The sequence below is a fragment of the Ochotona curzoniae genome, unplaced genomic scaffold, assembly GCF_017591425.1.
Source record: "Ochotona curzoniae isolate NIBS_2020 unplaced genomic scaffold, NIBS_Ocur_1.0 scaffold_3890, whole genome shotgun sequence".
Lineage (NCBI taxonomy): Eukaryota > Metazoa > Chordata > Mammalia > Lagomorpha > Ochotonidae > Ochotona > Ochotona curzoniae.
Window position 1 is genome coordinate 1,462,595 of NW_024467115.1, and position 27,846 is coordinate 1,490,440.

At 37.9% G+C, this 27,846-nt stretch overlaps 1 protein-coding gene across 4 annotated transcripts in view; it reads right to left on the minus strand.

Moving 5' to 3' along the window:
• The window catches only part of CEP85L (centrosomal protein 85 like), a 192,060-nt gene that overhangs the window by 20,001 nt on the left and 144,213 nt on the right, over positions 1-27,846 (minus strand). For all 4 annotated transcript variants that reach the window (XR_005882162.1, XM_040965545.1, XM_040965544.1 and 1 more), the window contains exons 6-10: positions 18,552-18,731; positions 14,495-14,647; positions 8,960-9,114; positions 3,469-3,586; positions 2,973-3,023 (exon numbers count right to left, since the gene is read on the minus strand). Coding sequence is in view for 3 of the 4 variants with exons in the window: in XM_040965545.1 (XP_040821479.1) it covers positions 2,973-3,023; positions 3,469-3,586; positions 8,960-9,114; positions 14,495-14,647; positions 18,552-18,731 (657 nt within the window). In the remaining variant the exon portion in view is untranslated. The remainder of the gene's footprint in view (positions 1-2,972; positions 3,024-3,468; positions 3,587-8,959; positions 9,115-14,494; positions 14,648-18,551; positions 18,732-27,846) is intronic.

A 27,846-nucleotide genomic window follows, 5' to 3' on the forward strand; every position in this document is an offset into this window, starting at 1 on the left:
GGGGGGAGATGTATGAGCCTTGTAGTGGGGCAGTGTGGGCTCCCCTGCTGGTGTGAGTGTGAGAACTGGAACTGGGGGCAGACCAGGTCAGGCAGAAGTACAACACCTGCTAGCCTGCATGTGAGTCAGGTTAGGAGAGAGCCAGGCTGGACTAACCATCTGGTGCATGCATGAGCCAAAGTTAAGAGCAGGTGGGTTGGGCTTTGCCATAGCATTAGCTGGTAAGTGCTGGGATTGGGGGCAAATCCTGTCATGCCAGACTTAGAACCACCTGTAAAGTACAAGATCCACGACTGGGAGTGGGACCAGTAGGGAAACTGTGGGCACCTTTCTGATAGCCTACAACTCCCACTGGTGAGCATGAGAACCAGGACTGGGGAAGGGCCTGGCCAGACAGGTGGTGGCACCCACTGGAATGAGAGCAGAATGGGATATGGGACAGACTGGACCAGTCTGTTGCACATACTGGCAAAGACAGGAACCAGGTTTGGGGGTTGGCCTGGTTGGGGTTACTGAGGATCGCTCTGACTATACTACAGTTCCCACTGGTGTATGCAAGGGCCGAGGGTGTGCTGGGCAGGGTTGGTTTGGGCCACAGCATCCACTGGTTTATGGTAAGAGACCGGGCTGGAGATAATGATCCATTAATTGCAATTACTAGCCTGTGTGCAGGCTGATGTGTGTGACAGACTGAGCCAGACATCATACTGGCAAGCACACAAGAGTAAATTCTGATGAGGTCATTTTGGGGATCCCCCCAACTGAACCAGAACTCCAATCATGGGGAGAATCACAGTATCTGTGGTCTGGCTGCAGAATGCATGTGTCAGAACTGGGCCTCCTCAGTGGAAAAGAGAACAGTGGACGGCAAGCCCTGATGCATATGGAGGGCATGACAGCCCATTGGGACCTGCAGGTAACATTTTTAGTTTTTTATTTCCCAATTTTAATATTACTTCTGAAATAGAAGTAAAAAATGGTAAACAGTTTGCATGACACAATCATAAATAATCTGGAATGATTTTTATGTTTTGGCTTATATTAAGTCACCTGTCAATTTAATCAAAGGCCAGGCTGTTTCAACAGATTGTTCCAAAGGTTGTAACCTTTATGTTGAATTTGTAGACAAAACCTTGATTGTTTACAAGGTACCAGAATCTGTAGATTATTACATTCTGTCAGCCATTATTGTCTGACTTATCATAGTTCACAAAAAAAGGAATGTTTCATTTGGAAATATTTTCCAAGTAAACATAATAAAAATTATCTCACCTCTAACAATAACCAACAAATGAAGCTTATCACTGAAACTCTGATCACAATATTTTTAAGATGTACTTGAGGGATCATCTTTGTGGCAGGTACAGTGTTACCACCTGCAGTGTCAGAATCCCATCACGGAGTTGGTTTGTGTCTTGGGTGCTCCAATTCTGATCCAGCTTAGAAAAAGCAGCAGAAGATGATCCAAGTGTTTGGGAGACCTGGAAGAAGCTCCTAGCTCCGGGCATCAGTTTGGCTGAGCCTCAGCTGTTCTGGCTAACTGGAGAGTACACAAATGAAAGAGCTTTTTGTCTCTCCCTCTCTCTGACTTTGAACAAATATATAAACCTCTTAAAAACAAAACAAAAAAACAAAAAACAAGGTACTTTACCTTAAAAGGTTCATGAAAAATGAAACTAAAGTAAGGTTATAGTGGTATAAAAATTGATGTTTATTTTTTTTAAATCATTTTAATGCTACATGAAATTATCTAAAGACTCCAAGTTTAGTTTGTTTTTTAACCAAAATGAACATCTCCTAATTCATTTTCAATGGCACCTTTGAAGTACTCCTGCAGTACCTCTCACAGCAGTTTGTAATTTCAGATCTGTGACAGCTGAAATGAGTTGAAATATGCCCTTTTCCTACTTGTGGAGGCATCTTAATGGAATATATTCCTATATATAAACAAGTATATAGTCGCATGCAAATAGGTCATGAGTATGTATAAATGGATACAGAAGAAAACATAGTTATATGCCAACTTCTTTTTTGAGGCAAAAAATAATTTATCTTACAACAAAAGTAGTAGTTATTAGGAAGGGGAGATAAGCTAATGTGAGTGTTCAATTCTACCTAAGAGGTCATCTTTCTAGGTTTCATGGAAATAATGCTTCTGTAGAATCTGGCAACCGATTTATATGTCAGATGGGCATTCCAAGAACATTGGTCTGCTTTGAGAAGCTACAAACACTGAAACGTATTGTGTATCATATATGCATGTGTATGTATGGTACACAAATCCTTATATATGCATACAATGTCATGATAGGAAGGAACTACAAAACCTTAGATTTTAATCTACAGATAATAAAGAGGTAACATTATTTATGCACTTGAGAAGCACCACCTAAATAGTAACACTGGACACAAACAATGGGTGAAGAAAAATCATAACTGGAACAGAGAGAACCAATTAGGTTAGGCAATATCATCACTGGGGATATACCAGGGAAGCCACAAACACTTGCTCAATATCAACATTTATGAGATGGGACAGAGAAATGGAGCATACTATGAACCTCTGCAGATAGCTGGATGGAAGAAAGGAGCAGAATATGGATAGATTAGGGCTGCAGATGCATTTCCGCGTGAAAATAATAAAGATCAAATAACATGTGGCCTATAACTAGTCCATTGTCTTTTACTAGAACACTAATACCTTAAGCCAATGTGAAGTTTAACTAGTTCATTATCTTTTACTAGAACACTAATACCTTAAGGCAATATGCTAAATGGTAGAAAAAATTGAATTCAATTAGAGAAAAGAGCCAGAACAATTTTCATATTTATTAAAAGAACTGATTTACCAGATTGCATTTATTAATCTTGTTCATACAAATATATACATAATATATTTCTAGGTTATGTAGTATATCAAAAGTAAATCGGCATATAGCTAAATTAAAATGAATATATAAAATATTCCTCACCTGAATTTCTACAATCATTCTGTCAATCTCATCTTGCTGGCTGTCTATTATCTAAAAACAGAGGAAATAAATTGGTCTGGATCAATTCACCTTTTTCACTGCTTCTTAAAGCATCAGTATATTACGAAAACAAAGAATACAAAAATGATGAACTTTTCTTTTTTAAAAAGGTTCTTTTTATTTTTTCAAAGTGTATTCATATCAGCATCCTTTAAATCAAGGCATGACTTAGATCACACATGCAAAGAACTTTAAAAGTATTTCAGTTAAGTTTCAGACACACTGAATACTCCAAGAAAAAAAGATACCCGTTTGTTTTTTTATTGAAATGGCTTAAAGTTCTTTTAATTTCCATTTTCTCTTCAGACAAATGCATTCAAACACTCCACAAGCCATTAAACAGCAAAAATATAACTCACATGAAATTCTTTAACTATACACACATTCCCAAACAGCACAGATTTCATTTTTATTATGAGAGAAAATAACTACTGACCTTACTAGCAGTCTCATTTTGTTCTCTGAGATTATCATTTTCATTCTGAAGCTGCTTTGCATCTAACATGGGAAGGCGGATTCCATCTTCAAGGCATCTTTCTACTTTTTGTTGCAAACTATTTGAAAAAGACATGAGCATATGAATAAAATTAGCTGTATTTGCTGATTTGGATAGATGATTTTAACATAAACAATATCCCTTTCTTAGAATCTACAATATTTTTTAATCAAGCAATAATCAAGAGCTACAGAGTATATGAATACATGCATCTACAATTTATAGGAATTAGAAGGCCCTGTAATTAGCTCCAGGCTGATCATGTTTTCAAAAATAGCAAATTTGAACTAGAATCCAGAATTGCTGAACATGTGCCATGCTTGGCTTCAGTGGAGCTCTTTATGACCCAAATCTGGGCTCTGTAACTTCTACTGTTTTTCTCTCTCCTGAAACACAGTTCTTACATTAAGATGACAATGGCAGGAAGCTTAAGAATATAGATACATGCTTTTTGCCCTTTATTCTAAGTTCAGGAAATGCTGGCATGTAAGTTGTTATCTAAGCCGGATATCAGAACTACATTTCTTCCATGAGAGCATAATCTATGCTCATAATCTGGTGTAACCGTTTTTCATGCTATTCAGAAAAAAAAAAGTGGAAGAAACAGCAAAAGGAAGCCCTTCTGGTACACTAATTGTAAAAGAGTTAAGGGGAGAAAAGAGTGGCCTTGAGAAAGGATAGCTAATGATGTTTTGATTTAAAGAAATATCATTAGAAAGAACATCACTAAAAACCCTCAGCACCGTTCTACTTACGTTAATAAAAATGACACTCCAAGTACAGCAGAGTATGAAATGAAAGATGTTTTGTAATCTGGCTTGTAAAGTTTTCATTTTTTCTTCTTTCAAGTATTATGGCTTTTCCACTCTTTCTTTCTTCCCAAAAACAAAGTAATGCCATTCATAGATTCGGGACAAAGAACTGACATTCCTAATAAGAACTTCAAATGTGCTTAAAGCACAGGTGACTTGTTATGCAATACACATCTTGGTGTTGCTTTGTAATACATTGTGGCTTGTCATAAAAATACACGTTCTCTTTGATTCTAAAAGTACTGAAAATATTTTTTTCAATTCCAGAATAAATTTTTTTCCCCAATTCAGAATGGAAACACAATTTCTATGTATTTATAAAATTTCAAGAGAAATAAGATGCATCAAAATACTAAAATCACAGCAGGCTTTTGGCCTAGAAGTCAAGATGCTACTTAAGAAATACACTTCTTGGGGCCCGGCGCCATGGCCTGGTGGCTAAAGTCCTTGCCTTGAACACGCCAGGATACCATATGGGCGCCGGTTCTAATCCCGGCGGCTCTGCTTCCCATCCACCTCCCTGCTTGTGGCCTGGGAAAGCAGTCGAGGATGGCTCAAAGCCTTGGGACCCTGCACCCGCATGGGAGACCCCGAAGAGGTTCCTGGCTCCTGACTTTGGACTGGCGCAGCACCGGCCGTTGAGGTCACTTGGGAAGTGAATCATCGGATGGAGGATCTTCCTCTCTGTGTATCTGACTTTGTAATAAAATTAAATAAATCTTTTAAAAAATCCACTTATTGGAGCTAGCATTGTAGCTTGAGCCACAACTTGGCAACACTGGCAACTCATATTGGTAAAGGTTCAAATCACATCTCCTCCATTTCTAAGCCAGCTCCCTGTTCATGCGCCTGAGAAACCGAGTATGTCCCAAATATTTGGGCTCCTGCAATCGTGTGGGAAGTCTGGATAAAGCTGCTGGCTCCTGGTTTCAGCTCGGCCCATTCTTGGTTGTTGGGTAGTGAAGTAGGCAATCAAAGATTTATGTGCGAGAGAGAGAGAGAAAGAAAGAGAGAGAGAGAGAGAGAGTGTGTGTGTGTGTCTTCCCTCTGTGATTCTGCCTTTCAGATACATAGGTTTATCGTTATTTTGTCGTTGTTGTTAAAGTCTACATCCCATAATGGAATGCCTAGGTTTAAATGTAAGCTCTGGCTCCTGACTCCATCTTCCTGCAAGTAAGGCCCAGACGGCAACAATGATGGATCGAGCACCTGGGCTGCTGATGCCCAATGGGAGACCTAGATCGACCTACTAGCCATTTCCTTCATTCCTGATCATCCTGGGTATCTGGGGAGTGAACAAGTGAATGTAAGCACATTTTTTTTTCTGTCTCTCAATAAATAAAAACCTAAAAAGTATATTAAGGCATTTAACTTTAAAAGAAAAAGCAAGCTAGGTTTGAAAAGAGAAAATTGTACTCTCGTGAGTGAACAAAAAAATTTTTTAAAGCATAGATTTTTATATTTCATAGCAACAAATCTCCTGAACAGCAAAGTAGCTACTATTGTACTATTAAGTGTCCCATTTATATATTTCACTTTAATCTTCATTTCTAACAGAAAGTTTTTGCTACCTGTAAATTCCCAATAATCTTACATATTCACAAAACTAGGAATATCAGAAAGTTTTGCAAAATTAGAAATGTTATATAAAACAGATAAGTATGATGATATAATTAAAAGTTCCTTCAGGACTTAAGGGATATAGAGCTGAAGAAACTAAGAAAACAGCTCCATTCCCCATGGCCAAATGATATCACAATAATCATACAAGCATTAAAGACCGATAACTTCTTTGGTTTTTTACACCAAACTGAATTAAATTTTCTAGGGCACATCATTTCATCATTTTAGAAAGTATCAACTTAGGTTCAAAAATACATATTTTAGAGGGGCAGCAATACGGTGTAGCAAGTTAAGCCACAGTCTGTGATCTTGCATCCTATAGAAGTGCCAGTTCCACTTCCAATCCAGCTCCTGTTAACATGCCTGGGAAAGCACAGAACACAGCCTATATTTTTGGGCACACACCACTTCGGCGGTGGGCTAGATTTAGTTCTGGGCTTCTGGTTTTGGCTTGGCCCAGCCCTCATCATTGCAGACATTTGGGGATTGAAACACTGAATGGAAGATCTTTCCATCTCTCCTTACTTAACTCTGCCTATCAATTAAATAAGTCTTATAGAAAATTTTTTTTTTCTGAAATGCACTGTGCTAAATAAATCAAAATCAAGATTACTAGCTCAGTGTTCTCAAAAGGTCTTATACAAGAGAAAATCTAATAAAACGTATAAAATCATAAATAAGTGAAAGCATACAAATAAAAAAGTCAATTATTTCAGGTGTTGCCAATTCTGTTCTCCCAACACAACTTAAAATTTATGATCCTAATGCTATCTTTTGTTATTACCAATAAAGATGTAAGAAAAAGCTATATAGTCAACTAGTGAAGACCAAGACACTTTTTTGAGGTTAAGGAATAGGTATAATGGGGCAGGCATTTGATACAATGGTTAAGATGTCCCTTAGAATATTCATATCCCATATGAAAGCTCCTGGGTTCAAGTCCTAGCTTTGCACCCATTTTCTGCTTCTTGTTTATTTATACTCTGAAGGGCAGCACAGGACAGCAAGGGTAGTTGGGGCCTTGCCGCTCATCAGGGAGACATGGATCAGTTTCTGAGCTCCTGGCTTTGGCTTGGCATAACTTTGGCTCCTGTGGGCATTTGAAGACTAAACCAGCAGATTAAAGACTAAAGATTTCTCTTTGTCTTCCCTCTCCTTCCCTTTCTGTATTTCCAAAAAATAAAATAAAAAATAAATAAATAAATGAATGAATAAAGGGCAGGGGCAACATGTAGAAGTATAAAACAAAAATAAAATGCCAGAATGCAGAGTATCAGAAAATGAGACAGTATCACAACTGTGTAATTTTTTAAAGAGCTAAAATTAGGAACACTAAAAACTGAACTGTCCAGAAATAAGATACTTCTACATTGTATTTCAAGAACAAAATTAGTTATTTCAGGCATATTTAGACTTTGAGAGGAGAAAAGCAATATTAACACTGATTTTTTAGACTAAAAGTTGAGAATACAATGTTACAGAATAGATATAACTACGAAATGTCTATTTCTTAGTTTTTGTTATTCTTCAACAAAATCAAATCTATCTATAATTAATAGTATTAAGGTTTTAAGTTTTTTAAGACTTTCTGTTTATGCTTCATAGAATAGGACTTTCTCAGGGGCCCATATTAATTTCCAAGCCTAAATATACAAACTGAACATATTAACAAATAATATTCACTGTAATTCTTTTTGCAACCTTCTATTTTATTTTTAATTTTAATTTTATGGTACAATTCCACAGGCTCTGAGATTTCCCTTAAACCTCTCCAAATTCCCTCAACACAACTTATTTCCGTCATGTTATTAAAATAGTATAGTCCTTCATAAGCAGTGATGCGTGCATTATTCTGCTAATTGAGTGTGTCCTGATATTGCCATTATAGATGATGGCAGACAATTCAGGATCTATTCAAGATACAACCAACTCATTGGTAGTTTATCTTTGATTTGGAAGCAGAGATGCACACTGCATTGTACCTTCATAGCTGGATAAGATAGTCTTCTTCATTCATTTACCTTAATCTATATTAGCAAAGACATGGAAACAAACCAGATGCTGATCCAAAGGAGAACAAAGAAACTGTGTTACATCTATGGAATACTACTGAGACATTAAAAAGAACGAAATTATACTATTTATAACCAAATGGTCCCGACTAGAGTCCCTTATGCTCAGCGAAATAAGTCAATCCCAAAAGGACAAATGCCACATGTTCTCTATCATATAAGGCAACCTTCATGCAAATTGCAAGATCAATAACTCTTTCAACACTGTTTCAATACTCATGGGTTTTGATACTTTTGTTTTTATTTTCATTTCTTCAAAAAAGCTTCTTTTCCCTTAGTAAATTCTTCAGTGACACACAGATCACACAGCAGTGTCATTTTCTCCAAGAAGCATTTGTTTTCTTTTTCATTTATTCATCAACACATTGGTTTTCAGTAACATGTTTAATTCCATAGTACTGTAAATTTTTAAAACTTTATTCCTGTTGATTTTGTTTTATTCACTGTAATTCTAACTGTAGTAATTTAAGAGAGGTGTCCCATGAAACAAGATACTTAAGTACATTTAGAAGCTGCCATAGCTGTTACGTACAATAAGGTGAAATGAGTGACAATTATTTCATTTTGATGTATCCTACTAAGGAGTGCAGTCTGAGTATTTTTCTGGATTCATTTTTATTACTTAGAATTTTTACTTCTTTTTTTGACAAATCTGTCACATAAAGGGTTTATATTAAGATTTTTAGTTTGCAATTGTGAATTTTTATGCTTTTTTGTTTGTTTTTACTCTTCTCATCAAAAACCTTTGGCATGATATCTGTGTTAAATCACAACTGGGACAATCTACTTCAATAAAATTATATGTTTGGTTAATAATACCTTTTCCAGGTAAGAATAATTATAAGCCAGCATTTTAAGTGAAGTGCTTTATAAAAAATATGAATAACTGAAAATGCATGAAAAGAATTCTGAAAGTATTATTACCTTTGAACAGTAGTTACTAACTCCTTTTCCTTCTTTTTCTGGCATATTAACTGTGCGTCTTTATCTTGACACTGCTTTTTGATCTCTTCAAGCTTTTTTTCTGTCTCCATCAAGGTTTCTTGCAAATTTTTATTTTTTTCTTCTAGAACCTGCAGCTAAAATAAAATTTTCCGCAGTATAACACAAGGAATATTACATACATTTTTGCTAAAGATTGTTATCATTTTCAAGCATTAACAGATTATTAATAAATTATGCTATCTCCTTTTCATCTAGAGTAAAGATTTGAGAAAACTGGATTAAGATGAAATTTCTAATAAGAGACTAGTGGGATCCTTTTAAATTTTCAAGCAATGTTTTTAACTGGATAAAACATATCACATAAAATCTATCATCTTAACCATTTAAGCATACAGGTCACGAAATTTAAGCACATTCACTTTAATGTGTGATCAGTCTATTTAGAACCTTCACCTTGCATAATTCAATCTCTATCAATTAAACAACTGTCAATCCATCTTAAACCCATCTCTGGCAACATATCTTTTCAATTTCTGTCTCTAATTTGACCAGATATCTCACCCAAGTGGAACCATATTTTTTGCCTTTTTTGTGCTTGACAAAAAAAAATATTAGGGAAAATATCCTTTAGGTTAACTCATGTTGTATCATATGTCAGAATTTTCCTCCTTCTAAGCGTATGTCATTGCATGTATAACACCTCCCTTTGTTTACTCCTCCATTCTGCCATGGAAACTTGGCCTACTCCTTTTGGTTATTGTGAAAAGTGATATCATAGATATGAGTGTAAAAACATGAGTTAGATATGCTTAACAGTAGCTATGTTAATTAGTGTAAGATGGTATGAAGTCATTTTTAAAAAAGACTTATACATAATTTATCTACTTGAAAGGCAGAGCAAAAGACAGAGATAGAGAGAGCAAGCAACAGCAAGAGAGAGCACATTCTGCTCTCCCACATGCGTGCCATAGACCCAAGTACTAGGGTGATCTTTTGCCGTCTTCCCAGTTACATCAGCAGGTGGCTGGTCAGGAGTACAGTAACTGAAACTGGAACCAGGGTTCCAGTGTGCAATACTGGCACTGAAAGTAGCAAATTAATTCACTGTGTTGAAACACTAGCCACTGATATATTTTAAAATCTACATTGTCTTTGTTCCTGATCATGCAACCTCCTGTTGTCCTTAAATTCCTTCCTGATTTTAACTTTTATCACTTTCATGTCTTATAAATTAATATAAACAAAAAATCTATACAGGTCATAGAGTATGTAAAATAATGATAGACCAATACTTTTTTTTTTCATTTTCTTATTATATTTTTGACAATCATTACATAGTTGGAGTAAAAAGATTCAAGGGCTACAGGAAAATGGGTAAGACTATTATTTCCATATTGTTTCCTGCAAGTATAAAGGGGGATATTAAGGGAGAAGGCCCCAGGCTCCCACCAATCCCAGGTCCCAGTTGTAGGGCATGCTCCGAGGGTCATGCTCAAGCGGATTTGATGGTACAGCAGTTATGAATCGCTGCCAATCTTGCCACTCCAAGCACGATGAGGTCTTTCAAAAATCCACTGGTTGACATAGTCCATCATAGTGTCTGTTTGCCCAGCATTTCACTGCCAACATATAGCGGAGATGGTTGATTGAAGTGTTCTGTCTTCTGTCTTGTCTTGGTTAGGGTTCTGAGTCTGGCATTTCGATTGGGAAGATCTCCAAAGAAACTTTGTCTGAGGTATTCCCAGACCAGATTCTTATATGTACTAGCAAGTACAGGACCCGGCACAGTCAATCGTCCTAATCAGCTGGTGGTTGGCAATCGCTGGGTTGGTTCTGTTTGCAGCCCCAACTTTCACTGGAACCAATGGGTGTTGCAGTCCAGCCTGGTTCTGCCTAGCACACACTCGGCCCTCACATAAACCAGTGGGAGCTGCAACATATTTGGAGTGACGCACAATAACCCCCACCATGCCTGCCCCCTACCCTGCTTTGCCAGTATGTGTAGCAGACCAGTCCAGTCTGTCCCACACCCCATTTGGCTCTCGTACATGTCAACGGGTATTAAAGCTTAGTTCCATCCAACCAGGCTCAAGTATCTAGCCCATACAGATGCTGTTGGGTGTCTGTCTAGCCACCCTGTCTAGCCCCTGTCCTAGTTTTCGTGCCCTCCCATGGGAGTGGTAACCCAAGAGGGAGGAGCCCACTATTTCCCTCTCAGGCCTGTCTCACTTCCAGATCATGCACTCCCCAGGTAGTTCTGTGGATTGACTTGACAGAATTAGCCATCAGTGCTAGCCTCTGCCAGCTGATGCTGTGGCTAAGCCCAAACAACCCTCACCCACTCTAATTTTGTTTGCACCAGTAGGAACAATCCGGCCAGCCTGGCTTTTCCCTGATCTAGTCCACATGAGGCCCACAGCTGTTGTAGCACTGCTTAGTCTGGTATGCCCCCATCCCAGCCCATGCTCTCCAGTGGGAGTAGCTATCCAGCAAGGGGATCACACCTTATTCCCTTGAAGGCTCTTCCCCTTCCCTTCCTGTTTCTCACATGTGCTGGTTGGGCGCTAGGGTCACATCCAGTACAGGTAACCTCACCTTGGCATTCTGTAATGTGCACTGTTTTTTGTCGCGACGGAACCCGGCTCGACCTACACTCTGTACCGACCTACTGCTCTGTACCTACCTACTGCTCGGATTTGTCATTGGATGATGTGAACTGATTCAGCCTGGTCTGCCCCTGAACCATGCCAAATGTACGTCAGTAGGAAACTTTCCATGGCCTGTTTTGGGCTGTTTCCTTCCATGCTTGTTGCTTTTACCTGCAGGGTCTGTGTCCAGCCAGAGGAGTTGCCCAAGCTCCTCCATCAGAACCTCTCCCAATGTCAGATTTTGCACATACCAGGTAGTCCATGAGTCAGCCCTACTCAGTTCACCTCCCTTTCCTAGCAGAAACAGTGGCTTTTCCTGACTGCCCTTCAACCCAAACTGGTCCTTGCTGTTGGATGTTTCAGCCCAGCAACAGCTTGTCCATACCCACATACAGCTCACACATGGCACAGTAGGGGTTGAGACCTTGCCTAGTCCATTACACATCTACCCTGGTTCTCCAGGACACCAGAGGGTGTTGGAGCCTGGCCCGGCTCGATGCATCCAGTCACAGTCCACCCTTGTGCTAAGCAAGACTATAACCGTTTCCTGATCAGAACACAGCCCCCAATCCAGCCCACACGCCCCTTAGTGGGAACCTCAACCAAGCTAAGGTTGTCCCCTTAGCTCCCCAACTGGGCCTGTTCCCAGCCATAGATCACATGAATGCCAGTGGTTGCTCTAAGTCAGCTTGGCTCAGCCCCTCACCTGTCCCGACCTCTGCCTTAGACACTGTGGCCTAGCATCCCTGGCTCACGGAGACCAGGGTGTGTAAGAGCCTAGCTCGGCATGATCTATGCTCCCTCCTGGTCTCTACTTTTGCTTGTGGGCTAAGGTTTGCTCAGTCCTGCCCGGTCCACCCTGTTCCATTACCAATTCACACATTAGCCAGCTGCTGGAGCTGCTATGCCCAGCTTGTCCAACCCCCAGGTCTGGACCATGTGTTCACCAGCAGGAGTTATGACTCGCCAGGGGAGTTTCCCAAGTTCCTTCACTTAGTCCACTCCCAGACCCAGTTCTCATACATGCCAGTGGGTTTTAGGCCAGGTTCCGGCAAAGTCTGGCCTTCCATTTGGCCTTGTATGAGCTGGTGAGCGTTGCAGCCCAGCCGATCCCACACCCTTTTCAGGATGCACATTTGGATGCTGCTGCCATGACCAGTCCAGACTGCTATCAGTTCCTTTACCTGTGAGTGATAGCAGACTCCTTGGTCACACCTAGCATAGTCCATCACTACCCCAACTCTTGAGATAACCAGTGGGGTTAGAACTTCCACAAGGTTTGGCCCAAACATCCCCCACAGAATCTACCCCCCGGATATGGTTCTCAAATGCTAGTTAATGTAATGGCTCTGCTTAATATGTCCCTTCTCCTGATCCATCATCATTGCAGGTAAAAGGATATGATTCTGCTGGACAAGCCCAGAGCTATAGCTTTTGCATGGACTGGTATTTGGTGGTCAGTCTTGTTCAGTGATTATAAGTTCTTCAAAGGAAGAGTTATTGCCATTGGGATTCTTTAGGATTGATTTACTTCCTAGAAGCACAGTGGGTTCAACCAGGAGCTACCTAAGCAGCAATTCAAAGAACCAAAACCCCAGACGTCCAGGCCAGGTGGCCAGCAGGAGGAGCCTGGTGCCAAATGACGCACTAGTAGCCCGGGGACAGCTCACCACGTACACACGTGGTGGCTGGCATCTGGGATCCAGGCATGAGATGCCCCGTCCTGAGACCCACCAGCAGCCAGGAGGCTGCAGTAAGTTTAAACCCCCAGACCCAAGGTCGTGCCCCTCCCCAATCCCATTCACCGCCCAATGAAAGCGGCAGGTATGCCCCTGACCTTCCCAGACAGGGAGACTGCCCCCCTCGGTGTACTCACCCAAATGGAGCAGCCCCCAGACCCCAGGCAAGCCCAGGGACAGCTCACCACGTTCACGTGGTGACTGGCGTCTGGGATCCAGGCATGAGACGCCCCATCCTGAGACCCCTAGACCAATAATTCTCAGACAGAGTTTTCCAATAGGGAACATTTGGGAATATCTATCAACATTTTTAGTTTGGCAGAGAGAAGAAGGAATGGTGCCATTGACATCTGGTATATATAGACCAGACATTTTTATGTAAGAAGGTACACCGTTCAATGCACTGAACAGATCTCAAACAAAATAGTTTCTACTCCCACAGTTGACGCTGTGGCATGGTGGGTAAAGCTGCTGCCTGAAACACCACTGGTATCCCATGTGGGTGGTAATTTGTGTCCCTGCTGCTCTATTTCCAATCCAGCTCCCTGCTAATGGCCAGGCAAAAGCCATGAGAAAGGCTTGAATATTTGAAGTTTTGCTACTCATGTGGGAGATCCTGAGAGCTTCCTGCATTGTGATTTCCAGTCGCTTCCACCTTGGCCATTGAAACCATCTGAGTATTTACCAACAGATGGAAGATCTCTCTCTCTCCCCCTTTGTCAAGTAAATGAATGAATCTTTAAAGAAAAATTCTGTCATCCCCAAATGTCAACTGAACATTTTAGGATAAGAAATACCTTTATAAATAAGGTTACAATAAGGGAGACCTCACCAGAGTTCATAGTAAATTTATGCATGAAGTATTGCTAAGAAGGGAAAACTGTCCTAAGACTAAGGTAGAGGAGTAAATGATGAGTTACATATTAAGTGACAAGAAAGATCTAGTCACACTTTGATGAACAGTAATAACAAATTTTATAATGGGACAAATGTAAACAGGTCAACTTTAGAAATAACATGCTATTGCTTCTGAGCCTTTGGATTAAGATCAAGTACAGCATCTATCTGTTCTTATCAGAAATAAGTTACCATGTCATTTAAAAATGAGAATTCTCCGCTCATGTTACCTGCAGACTCTGACTCTGTACATCATCCAGAGTGGGAAGATCAGCCAGATACTTTTCCAAAGTCTCAATTCTTCTCTGCTTTTCTTTGTTTTGTTCAGATTCCTTCTGGCATTTCTTTTTCAGACTACTGATGTATCTGTCTCTGGTTTTAAGCTAAAGAAAAAGACTATGAATCTTCAGCAGCTTTGAGTCAGTGAAAAAACAAAACATCAACATTCCATTCTGAGGCTTCATGAAATTTACCAACATTTCCAGGTTGCAGTGAAGATCTACCCTATATAGTAAAGACTTACTATATATTAGATCTACCTTATATAATAAAGACTTACCTTATTTAATTCTAACATTGACATGTTTTCAAAATTTCATATCAAGAGTTTTAGGCCTATGTAACTTTTGCTACATTATTATTGCCTTCATTCGTGGTCAAGGCTGTACTTATATAATTGTCATTTCAGCAGTGTTACATACATATTGAAACTGCTCCGATTAAATGGCATTTAAATTAACTTAAAAAGCACATTATAACTTGGCATAAAGAGAAGTTATTGGATACTCAGAAAGTCACAGAAACAATTACTTTGAAATCAGTGAAGCAAATCATGATCTCCAGAAGGATGAGGACAATTTCTTCTTCTTTTTTGTAAAGGTATATCCAAATACTTTATATGAAGGAATGATTGTTTACAAGTAAATAAAGATGCTCTGTTAATAAAACACTTGCAAAAGAGTTGCTTATCCTTGAGCCTGGCATGATAACCTAGTGGTTAAATCCTCTCCTTTGCAATTGAGGATTCCATATAGGCGCCAATTCATGTCCCTGATGCTCCACTTCCCATCCAGTTCCCTGCTCGTAGCCTGGGAAGACAGTAGAGGCTGGCTCAAAGCCTTGGGGACCTTGCACCCAGCTCTGATTGGCTCAGCTCTGACTTCTGCAGCCACTTGGGGAGTGAACATGCAGACGAAAGGCTCCCTCTGTTTCTCCTTCTCTCTATGAATCTCTTTCCAATAAAATAATAAAAAAATTTTAAAAAGAATTGCTATCCTTGATCTAGCAAATGCAGCAACAGAAAAGGAATTAGTACAATCACTTTGTACCTCGAGAAAGATGACTGTTAAGACACTGTGTCATACTTTGAAACTTATTTTCTTTCTAAAAATCATAAAATTAAGGTGTCATGCTACTGATGTAATTTTAACATTGATGATTTATACTAACAGAGTATCTCCACAGAACATTTATGATCTTAGTAAATTCCAATTTGTATAGGCTTTACCTTATTTTTTCATTTGCATGAATTTTCTTATCAGTTGAAATATACCACCTTTTTCCTTACACCATTTTCCTAGTTCTTTCGCAATTATCACCCTTATTGTCAATTAAAAATACAAAGTATGCAAAGACGGTTGCTTAAAATATAAAGTAGACTAATATTTATCTTAAATTACCAGTTTCCTAAACATATAATGCTCTTTAAGAAACTTATAAGTTCTTAAATGTTTTTAAAGCTTCCCTCCTTCTTCACCAAAGGAAATTTAATGACAATAATTAGTGGTATAATGAGTTACTCTTTAAAATGTTATTAAAGTTAATACTTTTCTGCAATCTACTTTCTTTCATGACTTATCTAATTTGCTTTAGTTCTAATATATGACAGTTTTTGTTAAACCAGCTAGAAACATTAATCACACCTCATTTTAAGAACCATTTGTTTAAGTAAAAAGAAAACTTGAAAAAAATGGTAAGTCATAGCATTTATTGGAGCTTTCTCAGGATTAAAGGTGAGTGTGCCAGGGTGACAGTTTAAGCTGTGATCTACCAGAATGGAAAAACATAAATGATTATCACGGTGTTATCCTGAAAGAACATATAATACAATTCTCTTAAAATATGAGACCTAGAGATCTTGTGTAGCGAAACCATAGTATCAGTTTTAGTACTTAAATGTAGATCATGTGACTAAAGTCCATGTTTTTTGAATTCTTCCATATGACTCATTACCAAGTCTTTACACAAGTTTTCTAGCAACCAGCTATGCTTGAATTCCCTATTAACCCAGGCTGGTCTTGCTTTAGCAAATGACTGTGGTGGCACAAGTAAACACGGTCTATTTTTACTAGCACTATAATTTCTAAAGTATTTTAAATGTGACACAAAGATGTCTTAAAAACTAGGGACTAGAATAAGCTAGCCATGCTGTCTAACATGCAAAGATATCCTAGTTTTCTTCTTTTCCTTTTGGATAGCCAACTGCGTTCTTGGCTATCCTGTTAGTACTGTTACCTGGATTATAAATCTCTGCCAATATTCTGACTTCTTAGCATTTCTGTTATTTGTTGATCACACATATTCACTCTTGGGGTTTTTTAGCTTACTAATGAGATGGCCTTTCTTTCCTGCCCTTTTCTGTTTTTATTATTTTTTTAAACTGTCAAATGCTGTGCTATTTCAGATTCTCAAAGGTTACTGAGGTCTGAACTATGCAGTTACCTCCAGGTAAAGCAGGTAAGACTTTTCCTGTTCTAATTACAAAATTTTCAATGGTTCTAAATATTCAGTTACATAAGATGAATAAGTGCTAGGGAACTTCTGTACAACATCATACCTACTGTGGGCAATGCCATATTATATACTTTAAAATGTGTTATAAGGACAGCCTTGTGCCAAATGTTCCTTTTCTTTTCTAAAAAGACAAGGGATAATATTACAAGATTTTCAGTAAGCAAAAAGAACTTGATCTTTATTTTAAAATGTTTAGTTTCCTATGCGTATTATTATCAAGGAGTGAGATAGAGTGACATGGAGCAACTGCAACTCTCAAATGCTGATAATGAGAGCATTCAACAGTACAAAGAAATACACCTGGGACAAACTGGGCAGTTTCTTGTAAGCTAACCACCTATCCTCTGGCCCCTATGACAGGGCAATTATACTCCAAGACATTTATCCAGATGAAAGAAAACTTGTGCACAAAAAATAGTTTGTACAAGAATGAACACAGCAGCCTTATTTACGTTTTCTCCAAAATGTTCAAATGTCCAAGAAGCAGTCCAAATACATTCTGTATGTTGTCTAATAGAATCACTCAGTTAACAGGAACTACTGATGTGTGTATCAATATGAATGAATATCAAAGGCATTGAAGCACAGAAAGAAAAAAATAAGGAAGAATTAGAAGACCAAATCTCTGAGGACTCTATATGAAGTTCAGAGAATCAAAATGGCCCTGATCACAACACTGTGACATTTCAGTGTCTAACATTCCGCTAGCTTAGCTCTTGACTACTATAGTTCCCTGTAAGGGACGTCCTGGGCTAATAATCTCATACACTGACTCCGATAAATACCTGCCAAGTGTTTCTCTTGCCCATTCAGATCCACCTTATTGCAGTGGATATGGGTCTCTGCTCATCCCCCCACCCTCTCTCATCAAGCAAAAGGCTGTTGCCCACTGTGCAAGGGGCCAAGCACTCACTTTACCCTCTCCACTCACTCTCAAGGAGGGTTACAATCCCACCTCAAACATGTTTTAATAGGCTGCCTTTTTCAAATCCTAAAATCTTAAAACTGATCAATATGTAAACATACTTTCAATAAAGGCAGAAAGGTCAAATAAATACAGGTACGTATTGTGGGTACATATGTATATATTTGGTATATATTTGCTACATATGTGTATATATGTTTATTCTGAATCAGAAACTTGAACTTAATACCATAAAGTTCTACCCTTATGAACCAAAGACCAGTTTCATTTCATTTATCAACTGTGTTTCCCAACACAACAAAGAAACAGAGAATGAGAGACCAAGGAAGGGAAAGGATAGCAATGACACAGGGAACTGTTTTTAACCAGTAGTTAGAAAGACATAACTAGTCTTCATTCTTTAAGAAAATTTTTCCATTTTTGCAGACAGCCCAAAGTTTCTCAAAAGTTACACAAAATTAATCGCATTATTGCAAATACGTAACTTGGTATCACATAAGAAATGGGGAAAATGAAAATTACATCTTGAATAAAGTGAATCCAATGAAATTTCATTAAAATATGCCTACCTTTTCCTCCAATTTCTTCTTCTCTTCACTAAATTGGTTCATTCGTTGTTTGAGAAACTCATTGAGCTGTAAAATCTCTTTCTCAGTAGATGCAAGCTTTTGCTCAAGTTCGTCTTGCTGGGAATGGGACACTGACTGCTCTGAAAACGGAGTCTGAAGTGCAGTATTCTCATACTGTGGCTATTGGGAAAGAAAAAAACAAAGCTTTAAGATAATTGGAAATGATTATGGCCCAAGAGAATATACAAGTAACAGGAAGTGCTCCTGCTGTATAATCATGCAACTATTGTTAAAAACCAATTATATACCATCACTTAGTTGTCTCACGAATAAAACAGAAGTAATAAAGCTTATTTTCTGCCCATCAATATTCATTCTCAATATCTTCTTGCTCATTCTTTCCAATGCTTCAACTGACAAAACTGCAATCAAAGAATGAACTAAAGGATATTGAGAATGGATATGCCATTTTAAAGAAATTATTCTAACTAATGTAACTGAAAAGAAACGAAGCGCTGAATGAGTAAACTCATTCAAGGAGTACAATGAGTATATTCTAGATGCAGAGTAAAAGGTTTAGACAGTTGATTTATGCTAAATGGATGAAAAATGCTACCAATAACTAAGTAAAGAGACTTTGGGTCTAAGTAACATGGGAGATTTTATTTTGAATTAAGAATATCATATAGGAGAAAAGGGTTTAAGGAGATATATGAAATTATAATTAGAGCCCATTGACATTTTTATTGTACTTGAACATAGAAGTAGAAATGCACATCAGCTACTGAGAAGGATCCAGAAATCAAAAGAACGATGGCTAGTCTATACAAGTATAAAATGTTGACACAGACTTTGGTTATTACTCCGGTATGAAACGTGATTACAATCACCAATCTGATCAAAAGTAAAACACTGAACTAAGTAAGTACCAACAATTGTACCATTTGTCACAGAAATGAGATCACAGGTAAACTGCTAACCCTAAACCTGGAGAAACAGGCAAATGAATAAAGAGAATCACAACTGGGGCCAGTACAGTACTCTAATGGGCTAAAGTCCTCACCATGCATGCGCTGGGATGACATATTGGTGCCAGTTCATATGTTGGCTACTCCACTTCTGTTCCAGCTACCTGCCTGAGGCCTGGGAAAGCAGCAGAGGATAGTCCAAAGTCTTGGGACCCTGCATCTGCATGAGAGACTAAGGAGAGGCTCCTGGCTCCTAGCTCCTATTTGCTCAGTTCCAACCATTGTGGCGGGAACTAGTTGATAGAAGATCCTTCTCTTTCTCCCTATAAATCTGGCTGAAAGTCATCAATCAAATGGCATAGATTAGCAGACTGGAATAATAAAAAAAAAAAAATCTGTTTCCTACAGGAGACATATCCCAGTAACAAAGATCAGCAGAAACTTGAATTTCTTTGATATTTTGTTTTTAACTTTCATGTCTTCAAAACAGTTTTTTCTCATATTAAATCCTTCACTGACTCATAGGTCATATAGCAACACCATTTTCTTCAGGAAATTTTTTATTTTCTTTTTAATTTCTTCAGCTATATTCGTCATTCAGTAGCATGTTATTTAACTTCATGGCGTTGTAAATTTCTATATTTTTTCCTGTTCTTGATTTTGTTTTGTGGCTTTTCATGTAAGAGGATGTACAGTAGCTGTGTAATGGAGACTATCATATCCAGTGATGTGTTGTTTAACTTCATGACATTGTAAATTTTTCTTCCTATTGTAGATTTTTTGTTGTTGTTGTTAGCTTTTCACTTGGGGGGATGCATACTGACTGTGTAGCGGAGACCATCATGTCCAGATGTGAGCATACGGTGCAGTGTGCACCTCTACTTCTGGATTGAGGATAGAATCCGAGTTAAACTACCATTGGATGTGTCTTGACATGATAGTTAAACTACCATTGGATGCTGGACTGTGCCATTGTCCATGCCTGCAATGATAGACTTATGACTATTTATGAGGAACTATACCATTGTAAAAAATAAAAATTGTGGCTAATATGCAAACAAGCTCAATGGAAAAAATGTAAACATACTACAAGAACAGAGGAATGATGTAAGAACATAGAATTTCTAGTAAAGAGCCAAAAAGGAATGCTAAAAGTAACAACAAGAGCAAAAACTAACAGGAATTAAGAATGTGACATATCCAATAGCAGAAACATAAGATTCAACTGATAGAAAAAAGGTCTCTAAACCTGAGGTGATAATAGAAATTTCCAGAAATAAACAAAATCTAATATTTTTTTTAAAAGCTGAAGAAAACTTAGAACACTAAATCAGCTATTTAAATATATTAAAACCACATACAGTGTGATATAAGAAAGAAAAGCAAGATACTATATTTGAGATAATAATGACCAAGGATCTCCCCTATATTAATATCATATACCAAAACACACATCTCAGGAACTCAGAAACCACCCAAGACATATGCCAAAAATTACAGCTATAAATGTCCTATTTGAACATCGGAAATTAATGCTCCTGAAAGAAGTTGGAATGTGGCAGAGAACCTGACCTATAGAGGAACAAAGGTAAGAATTACATCCAATGTCTCCAGAGGTACTCTCATATGATGAGAGTAGAATGAAATACCTAAGTGTTGAAAGAACAAAATCATCAACCATAACTTGATATACTGTAATTAAATTTTAGAAATGAAGCAAAAATAAAATTTCACAGAGAAAAAACTGAAGGATTTTGTTGCCAGTGGGCCTGCCTTACAATAACTGTTGAAAGTAGTTTTTTAGAAGTAAAAAACATATGGAAATTCCAAGACAATCAGTAAACAAAATTCAAAGTGTAATGCAAGAAGAAAGGAACACTGATTCATTTAAATGCCCCAACTGGCAAGATGAAAAAAAGGAGCAAAGAACACCTGATCTTAGCCAAAACGCTGAGAAGTGATCAGACAAAGATGAACCAAATAGAAAGCTTTAATATGGTAGATATTGGTTGAACTATATCCAAAGTCACTCTGAGCATCAGTGTTTTAAATGCACTAAATAGAAGATGCTGCAAGTGGACTGAAACACAAGATCCACATCTATGTGTAGTCAATAAGAAATCCAGATACAATGAAGGAAAGAGAAGTATACACTAATATTCCTGATGAACATAGAGGCAAAACTCAATAAAATACTAGCTAAATGAATCCAGTAACCTGTCAGAAAGATTATTCAACTGCACCAAGTGGGATGTACCCTTGGTTTGCAGGAGTGCTTCAACACAAGCAAATCAATAAATGTGATATTCACATAAATAAATTGAAGAATAAAAATCACATGATTATCTCCATAGACACAAGTTATTTGATAAAATACATTATTTCATGATAAAAAAGAACCTTAAGTAAATTGAGTATTCAAGGAATATTTCTCAACACATCAAAGCACTATATGAAAAATCCACAGCATCATATTGAATACTGAAACATTACAAGCATTTCTACTAAGACTTGGAGCCAAGACAAGGACACCCATAATCACCACTGCTATTCAAAATAGCCCTAGAAGTTTCAGTCAGAACCAGAAGGGAAAAAAAAAATCAAAGGGCTATAAATTGGAAAGCAGAAAGTCAAATTATTCCTGTTAGCAAATCACATGATTCTATATATAAGGGAATAAAAAGACTACCAAGAAACTAATAAAAACCAGATTGGTAAGCCTGCAGGATATAAAATCAATACACAAAACTCGAAAAACCTTTGTATTCACAATCAATCTACGGCTAAAAAAGAATTTGAAACAACAGTTCCAATCACAATGGCTGCTAAAAAATTTATATACCCTGGAATAAATTTAACCAAGGCAATGAAAGTTATAATAAAAGTTACAAAACATTAAGAAAAAAACAGAAGACACCACACCATGGAACAATCTTCCATGTTTGTAGTTAGGCAGAATTAGTTGCATCAACATGTCCAAAAAAATTTACAGAATCAATGTGATTCCAATCAAGATACCTATGACATTCTTCCCAGATCAACACAAAATGATGCAAAAATTCATATGGAAACACAAGAGCTTCCAAGCAGCTAAAAACAAGAAACTCAAAACCTGCAGCCCCACACTACCCAATTTCAAGATATTCTATAAGGCAGATACAATTAAGACAGCTTGGTTCTGGCACAAAAATAGAAACACAGATCAATGGAACAGAACAGAAATCGCAGAAAATCAAAAGCATGAATAATATAACACAGTAAGTACAAGATCTGTAAGAGGAAAACTGTAAAACTCTGATGGATGTTCACAAACTAAGTGGAGACATACTCATTGTTCATAAATAGGAAGATTTAGTATTGTCAAAATATCAATTAGTCCCAACTTATTCAATTATTATCTCAACAGACTTTACAGCAATATCAATAAACTGATTCTAAAGTTTACATGAAGAGATTTACAACAGACTGCAAAATGTTGAAGGAGAAGTAAGCTGAAAGACTAACATCATCCAACTTTCAGATTCATGACCACATAAACCTAGGCAATTTTTCCATTAGTGATAATATTTACAAAAAGATCAGAACAAAGTAGAATCTTCAAATAGGCCTGCATAAACATGGACAGCTGATGTTTGACAAAGAGCAAAGGTAATACACTGCCACAAAAATAGTTCTTCCAATAAATGTTAACAGCAAGATACTCATGTACAAAAAATTATAAATGCATCTAGATTTAGTCTTTATGCCTTTTAGAAAAATGACTAAAACTAGATCACAGACCTAAATGCAACATGCCAAATTATAAAACTCCTCAAAAATAACACTAGAAAACCTAGATGACTTCAGCTATAACAATGTTTTTAAAAGAATATAATATTCAGGGAATGATCCATGTAAAAAATGGTAAGCTAGACTTCATTAAAACTCAGTTTTTGCTTTGCAAAACATAATTGCAAGAGGAAATATCTCACATTAAAAGAAAATATTTGCAAAAGTGTACTTGGTTATCCAAAATAACAGCCCAATAAAAAATGGGCAAGCACTCTGAACAGATATATTACCAATGAGGACAGAAAAATGTCAAGTAAAATATGAAGAGAAAGATGCTCGCCATGTTTTTAAAGCAACAATGAGATAGCAATAAAAACACTGATACCACCAAAGGATGGTAAAGTTGCAAAGCAAATAGAACTCACTGCTGGGGGAAGGAAAATTAGTACAGTTAATTTGAAAGACACTTTGGCAGTTTTTTGCAAAATAAATACATTCCTCTTACCAAAAGATTCAGTAATTGTGTTCAAAAGATATTCAACAGATTAGAAAACTTATGTCTATATAAAAACAAGCACACAGACATTACAGCAGCTGTGATATAACTGGATAATATATATTGGGGTGTTCATTCATTTTCCCTAAAACATACTCACAAAATCCTTGGAATTTCCAGAACCTTTTGTATGACAATTCGAAGATTGGTGACTCTTAGCTGCAAGGTGGAAGATGGTCACTGATCAGAGGACAGGGAATTTCACACTCGTCCTCCAACCTCAGGAGCGGGAAACAGGTTGAAGACTGAGTTGACTGCCTGCAGTCAATGACTGAATAAATCAATTACACCTACATAATGAAGTTTCCATTCTGAATACCTAAAATGATTGGGTTTACAGAACTTTTAGATAACTCAGCATGAACATGTGGAAGTTCCTGGAGGGTGGCACACCTGGGTGGGACAGAGATGCATCAAAGCTCTGTACCCTTTCTCCCATACCCTCACACAGGAAGTATCAAACAAATTATAGAATGGACACCCAGCTAGTGTTCACTGGACAATCTCCAAGTTGACTGTCAGATGTATAAGGAAATAAGCACCACACACCAGTTTCAGAACTATGGTGTTATGTGAACACCAGAGTAAGAAAAACACACCTTTGTTTTCCCCATATTACTACCACAGCTTCATTCATAATTGCTAAAACTTGGAAAAAGTCAAGGTTTTCTTTAGTAGATAAACATGACTACATAAGTGTTATTTCAGGACATTATTCAGCACTGAGAAAGAATTACCAAGCCACGAGAAGCCTCTGAGAAAACTTCAATTATTAAGAAAAGAAGCCAATCTGAAGAGAGAGTGCAAAAAATTTTACTACATAATTACAGCTAAGGAACAGTCTGGGAAAGGCAAAACCATACAGACAATAAAAAGACCACAGGTTATCAGGGGTTAGCAGGGAACGAGGGTTATTAAAGAGGCAGAATACAGAAGCTCCTTAAGGGCAATGAAAGTATTTTGTATGATCCCATAAGAGATACAATCAGGCTAGATGAACCTTCACAAGGCGACTCCAGTTTGTGCTAAAGTAAAATTAAAACACAAATTATAAAATTTATTTCTCAACGTTTGCTTCCTCAAGTTCAAGATACTTCTGTAAGTGATGATACCAGCCATATAGATCACCCCTAAAGAAACAAGACTGCAGAATCAGACCATGTCGATGCAGCAGTCTTTTTTTTTTTTTTACATTAACTGAAGAAAATACTTTGCTTTCAATATATTTTAAGACTAGATAACACATAGGAATCAGAAGGAGTCAAATGAAAACTGTAAGGTGAATCCCATTTAGACCTGTAAAGTTGTCCTTGTTTTGATAAGAGGACTGAATGGGAACATGGTCATGATTGTCAGGACAGAGCACTCCCTAGTGAAGCCTTCTTAGGCACTTTTCTGCTAAAGCTTTGGCCTTCTCAAAGCACTTTCCTAACAAGCAGGTGTTAATCTGGTTTGGCTCTCCAGAAAGCTAGCAAGCACAACACCCTGAGCATTCCGAAACACTACTGCCAGGACCTTTAACCCAGACCATTTGGTCTGTTTTTGCTTTGACTAGGCCACTTCCGTCATCTGGTAAGCAGTCATTGCTTTGTCTCCAGGATCACACTGATAAAGCCACAGTTCATCTCCTGCGACGTTTCCTCAGAAATGCATCAGGACCTTGATCCCACTTGATAAAATGTCCAAGTAAGTGCTGCTGTTGCTTACAGCTGATGTGGGTGAAATAATTCGGTATCCACAGAACAGAATGCTAGTATTTTTTCTTTGGAATTGTCTAGCTGAGCAAACTGATATCTCTACGATGTTAGCTATTGTTTCTGCTATTATTAGTCTCCTTAAATTAGGGCAAGGACAATGTTTTTTCTTTACAAACTGATGTGATGGCTTGCTACTGTGGACTTTAGCTTAAGCATTAGCTTATTTCTTCTTAAATAAAGTTATGTTTAAAAACTGATTTCTCAGAACCACTGGCTCCATAAGCTTCCTACAAAGCATTAGTGATTTCATCATTCTTCCATTCAATCTTCACCATAAAATCATTATGCTTCAATTTTAGCAGAATTTATATTGCTCTGAGAGGGTTTTTTCAGACCAATTCATCTCTCTTAATGCCTCAAAATAGATCATGTTCAGATACATTACAAATTACTGATTTTACTGTGGTACTAAAAAAATTTGAGACTTAATCCATAGGTTTTTTTTTTAAGATTTACTTTACTTTAAAGTCAGAGTTACAGAAAGAGATGGAGAGACAGAAAAAGAGACATGGGGAAAGATCTTTCAGCTGCTGATTCACTGCCCAAATGGCTACAACAGCTAGGGCAGTGACAATCCAAAGCCAGGAGCCAGCAGCTTCTTCTGGATCTCCCTACTGGACGCAGGGGCCCAAGGCCTTGAGCCATCCTCCACTGCTTCCCAAGCCATTGGCAGGGAGCTGGATTTGAAGTGGAGCTGCTGGAATGAGAGTTGGCACCCATATGGGATGCCAGCACCCAGGGTGGAGGATCAGACGACTGGCTATGCCATTGTGCAAGCCCCAATGCGTAACTTTTCTATTGGGACATGAAACCACGTAGTGAATACATATCACAATAAATTTGTCAAAAGCCAGAGAACACACAATACCAAGAGTGAACTCTGGGGATTCTGGTAATAATAATGTATCAACTGAGGCTCACTGACTTTAACAAACATATCCTGAAGTAAGAGATGTTAACATTGAGGCAGACTGTACATGTGCAGTGACATGGATATACAGGAAACCTCTAGACTTCCCACACAGCTATTTCTTTTTTGTGAACCTAAACTATTGTAAAAAACAAAGTTTATTTGCTTAAAAAAGTTAATAGAGGCATATCTATTAGGTATAGTCCACTGAAACCCATGCAACTTTAAACTAGAGAACTCATGAAAAAGTGACTGTGGAGGTAGCATGGATAATCCAGACATGTAGTAATGATGCTGAGTAACCTTGTAAAAGGCTGGTATCACTTACAACAGATCTGATGCATGTTAAGATTATGACTTCAGTAGAACTCTATGAAACAGGGACTAAGGCCTACAGTGAAGGCTAAATTGGATAATCCTCCCCCTTCAAGCTCATGACCCCATTTGGGTGTTGGTTCATGTCCTGATTGCTCCACTTCCCATCCAGCTCCCAGCTTATGGCCAGGGAGCATGGCCCAATACCCTGTGGGAGACCAGGGGGAGGTTTCTTGGCTTCTGGCTTCAGATCAGCAAAGCTCTGGCCATTGTGGCCATCTGGAGAGGGAACCAACAGAAGTTCTCTCTCTTTGTCCCTCCTTCTCTCTGCTGCCTTTCCAATAAATAAACCTAAAAAAAAAAAAAAAAAACCCACAGGGACTGCCAATTAGGTGGGCAGCAGCCAACAAACCATGTTGTAAGTTGAAAGACACCAAAGGAGTAAGTATGTACTCTTTTCTCATCCTGACCACCTCCGTTTTAAAATTGAGATGTTCTTTCAACTTATGGACTAAGATGGCGTTCTGACTGGTTTCCCCATTTCAAACACCTTCTATTTTAAAAGCAATTTCTAACACTGAGTATAAACAATGATACTTTGCAGAGTGAAGAGATGCTGTTAATAATTATATTAGCACAACAAGCATAAAGTGGGGTTGCTCTAAGCAAACTTGAACCCTTTACTTCTCATGACTCTGCTATCACATGGCCCCCTCTTCTTCTATCTTTACTCACATTTTTTATACCTTTCATTTTATTCTTCTTTCACAGAGGGTAACACAATTTTCTAATTATTTCGTTTTCTCTCAATTCTATGAGTCTTTACTTGCTATGCATTCTGCTTAAAACACTAATTCCTGGCTGAATTAACTGAGTGCAACAGTACTCAGACCAGATATCCTTTCCTATGGGAATACTGATCTGATATTTGTAAGATATGTTTTATGTTAGCAGGAGTTCCTAAAGGTAATCTCTCTGGCTATCTCCATCAACATACTATAATCTGTGGTTTCCCATG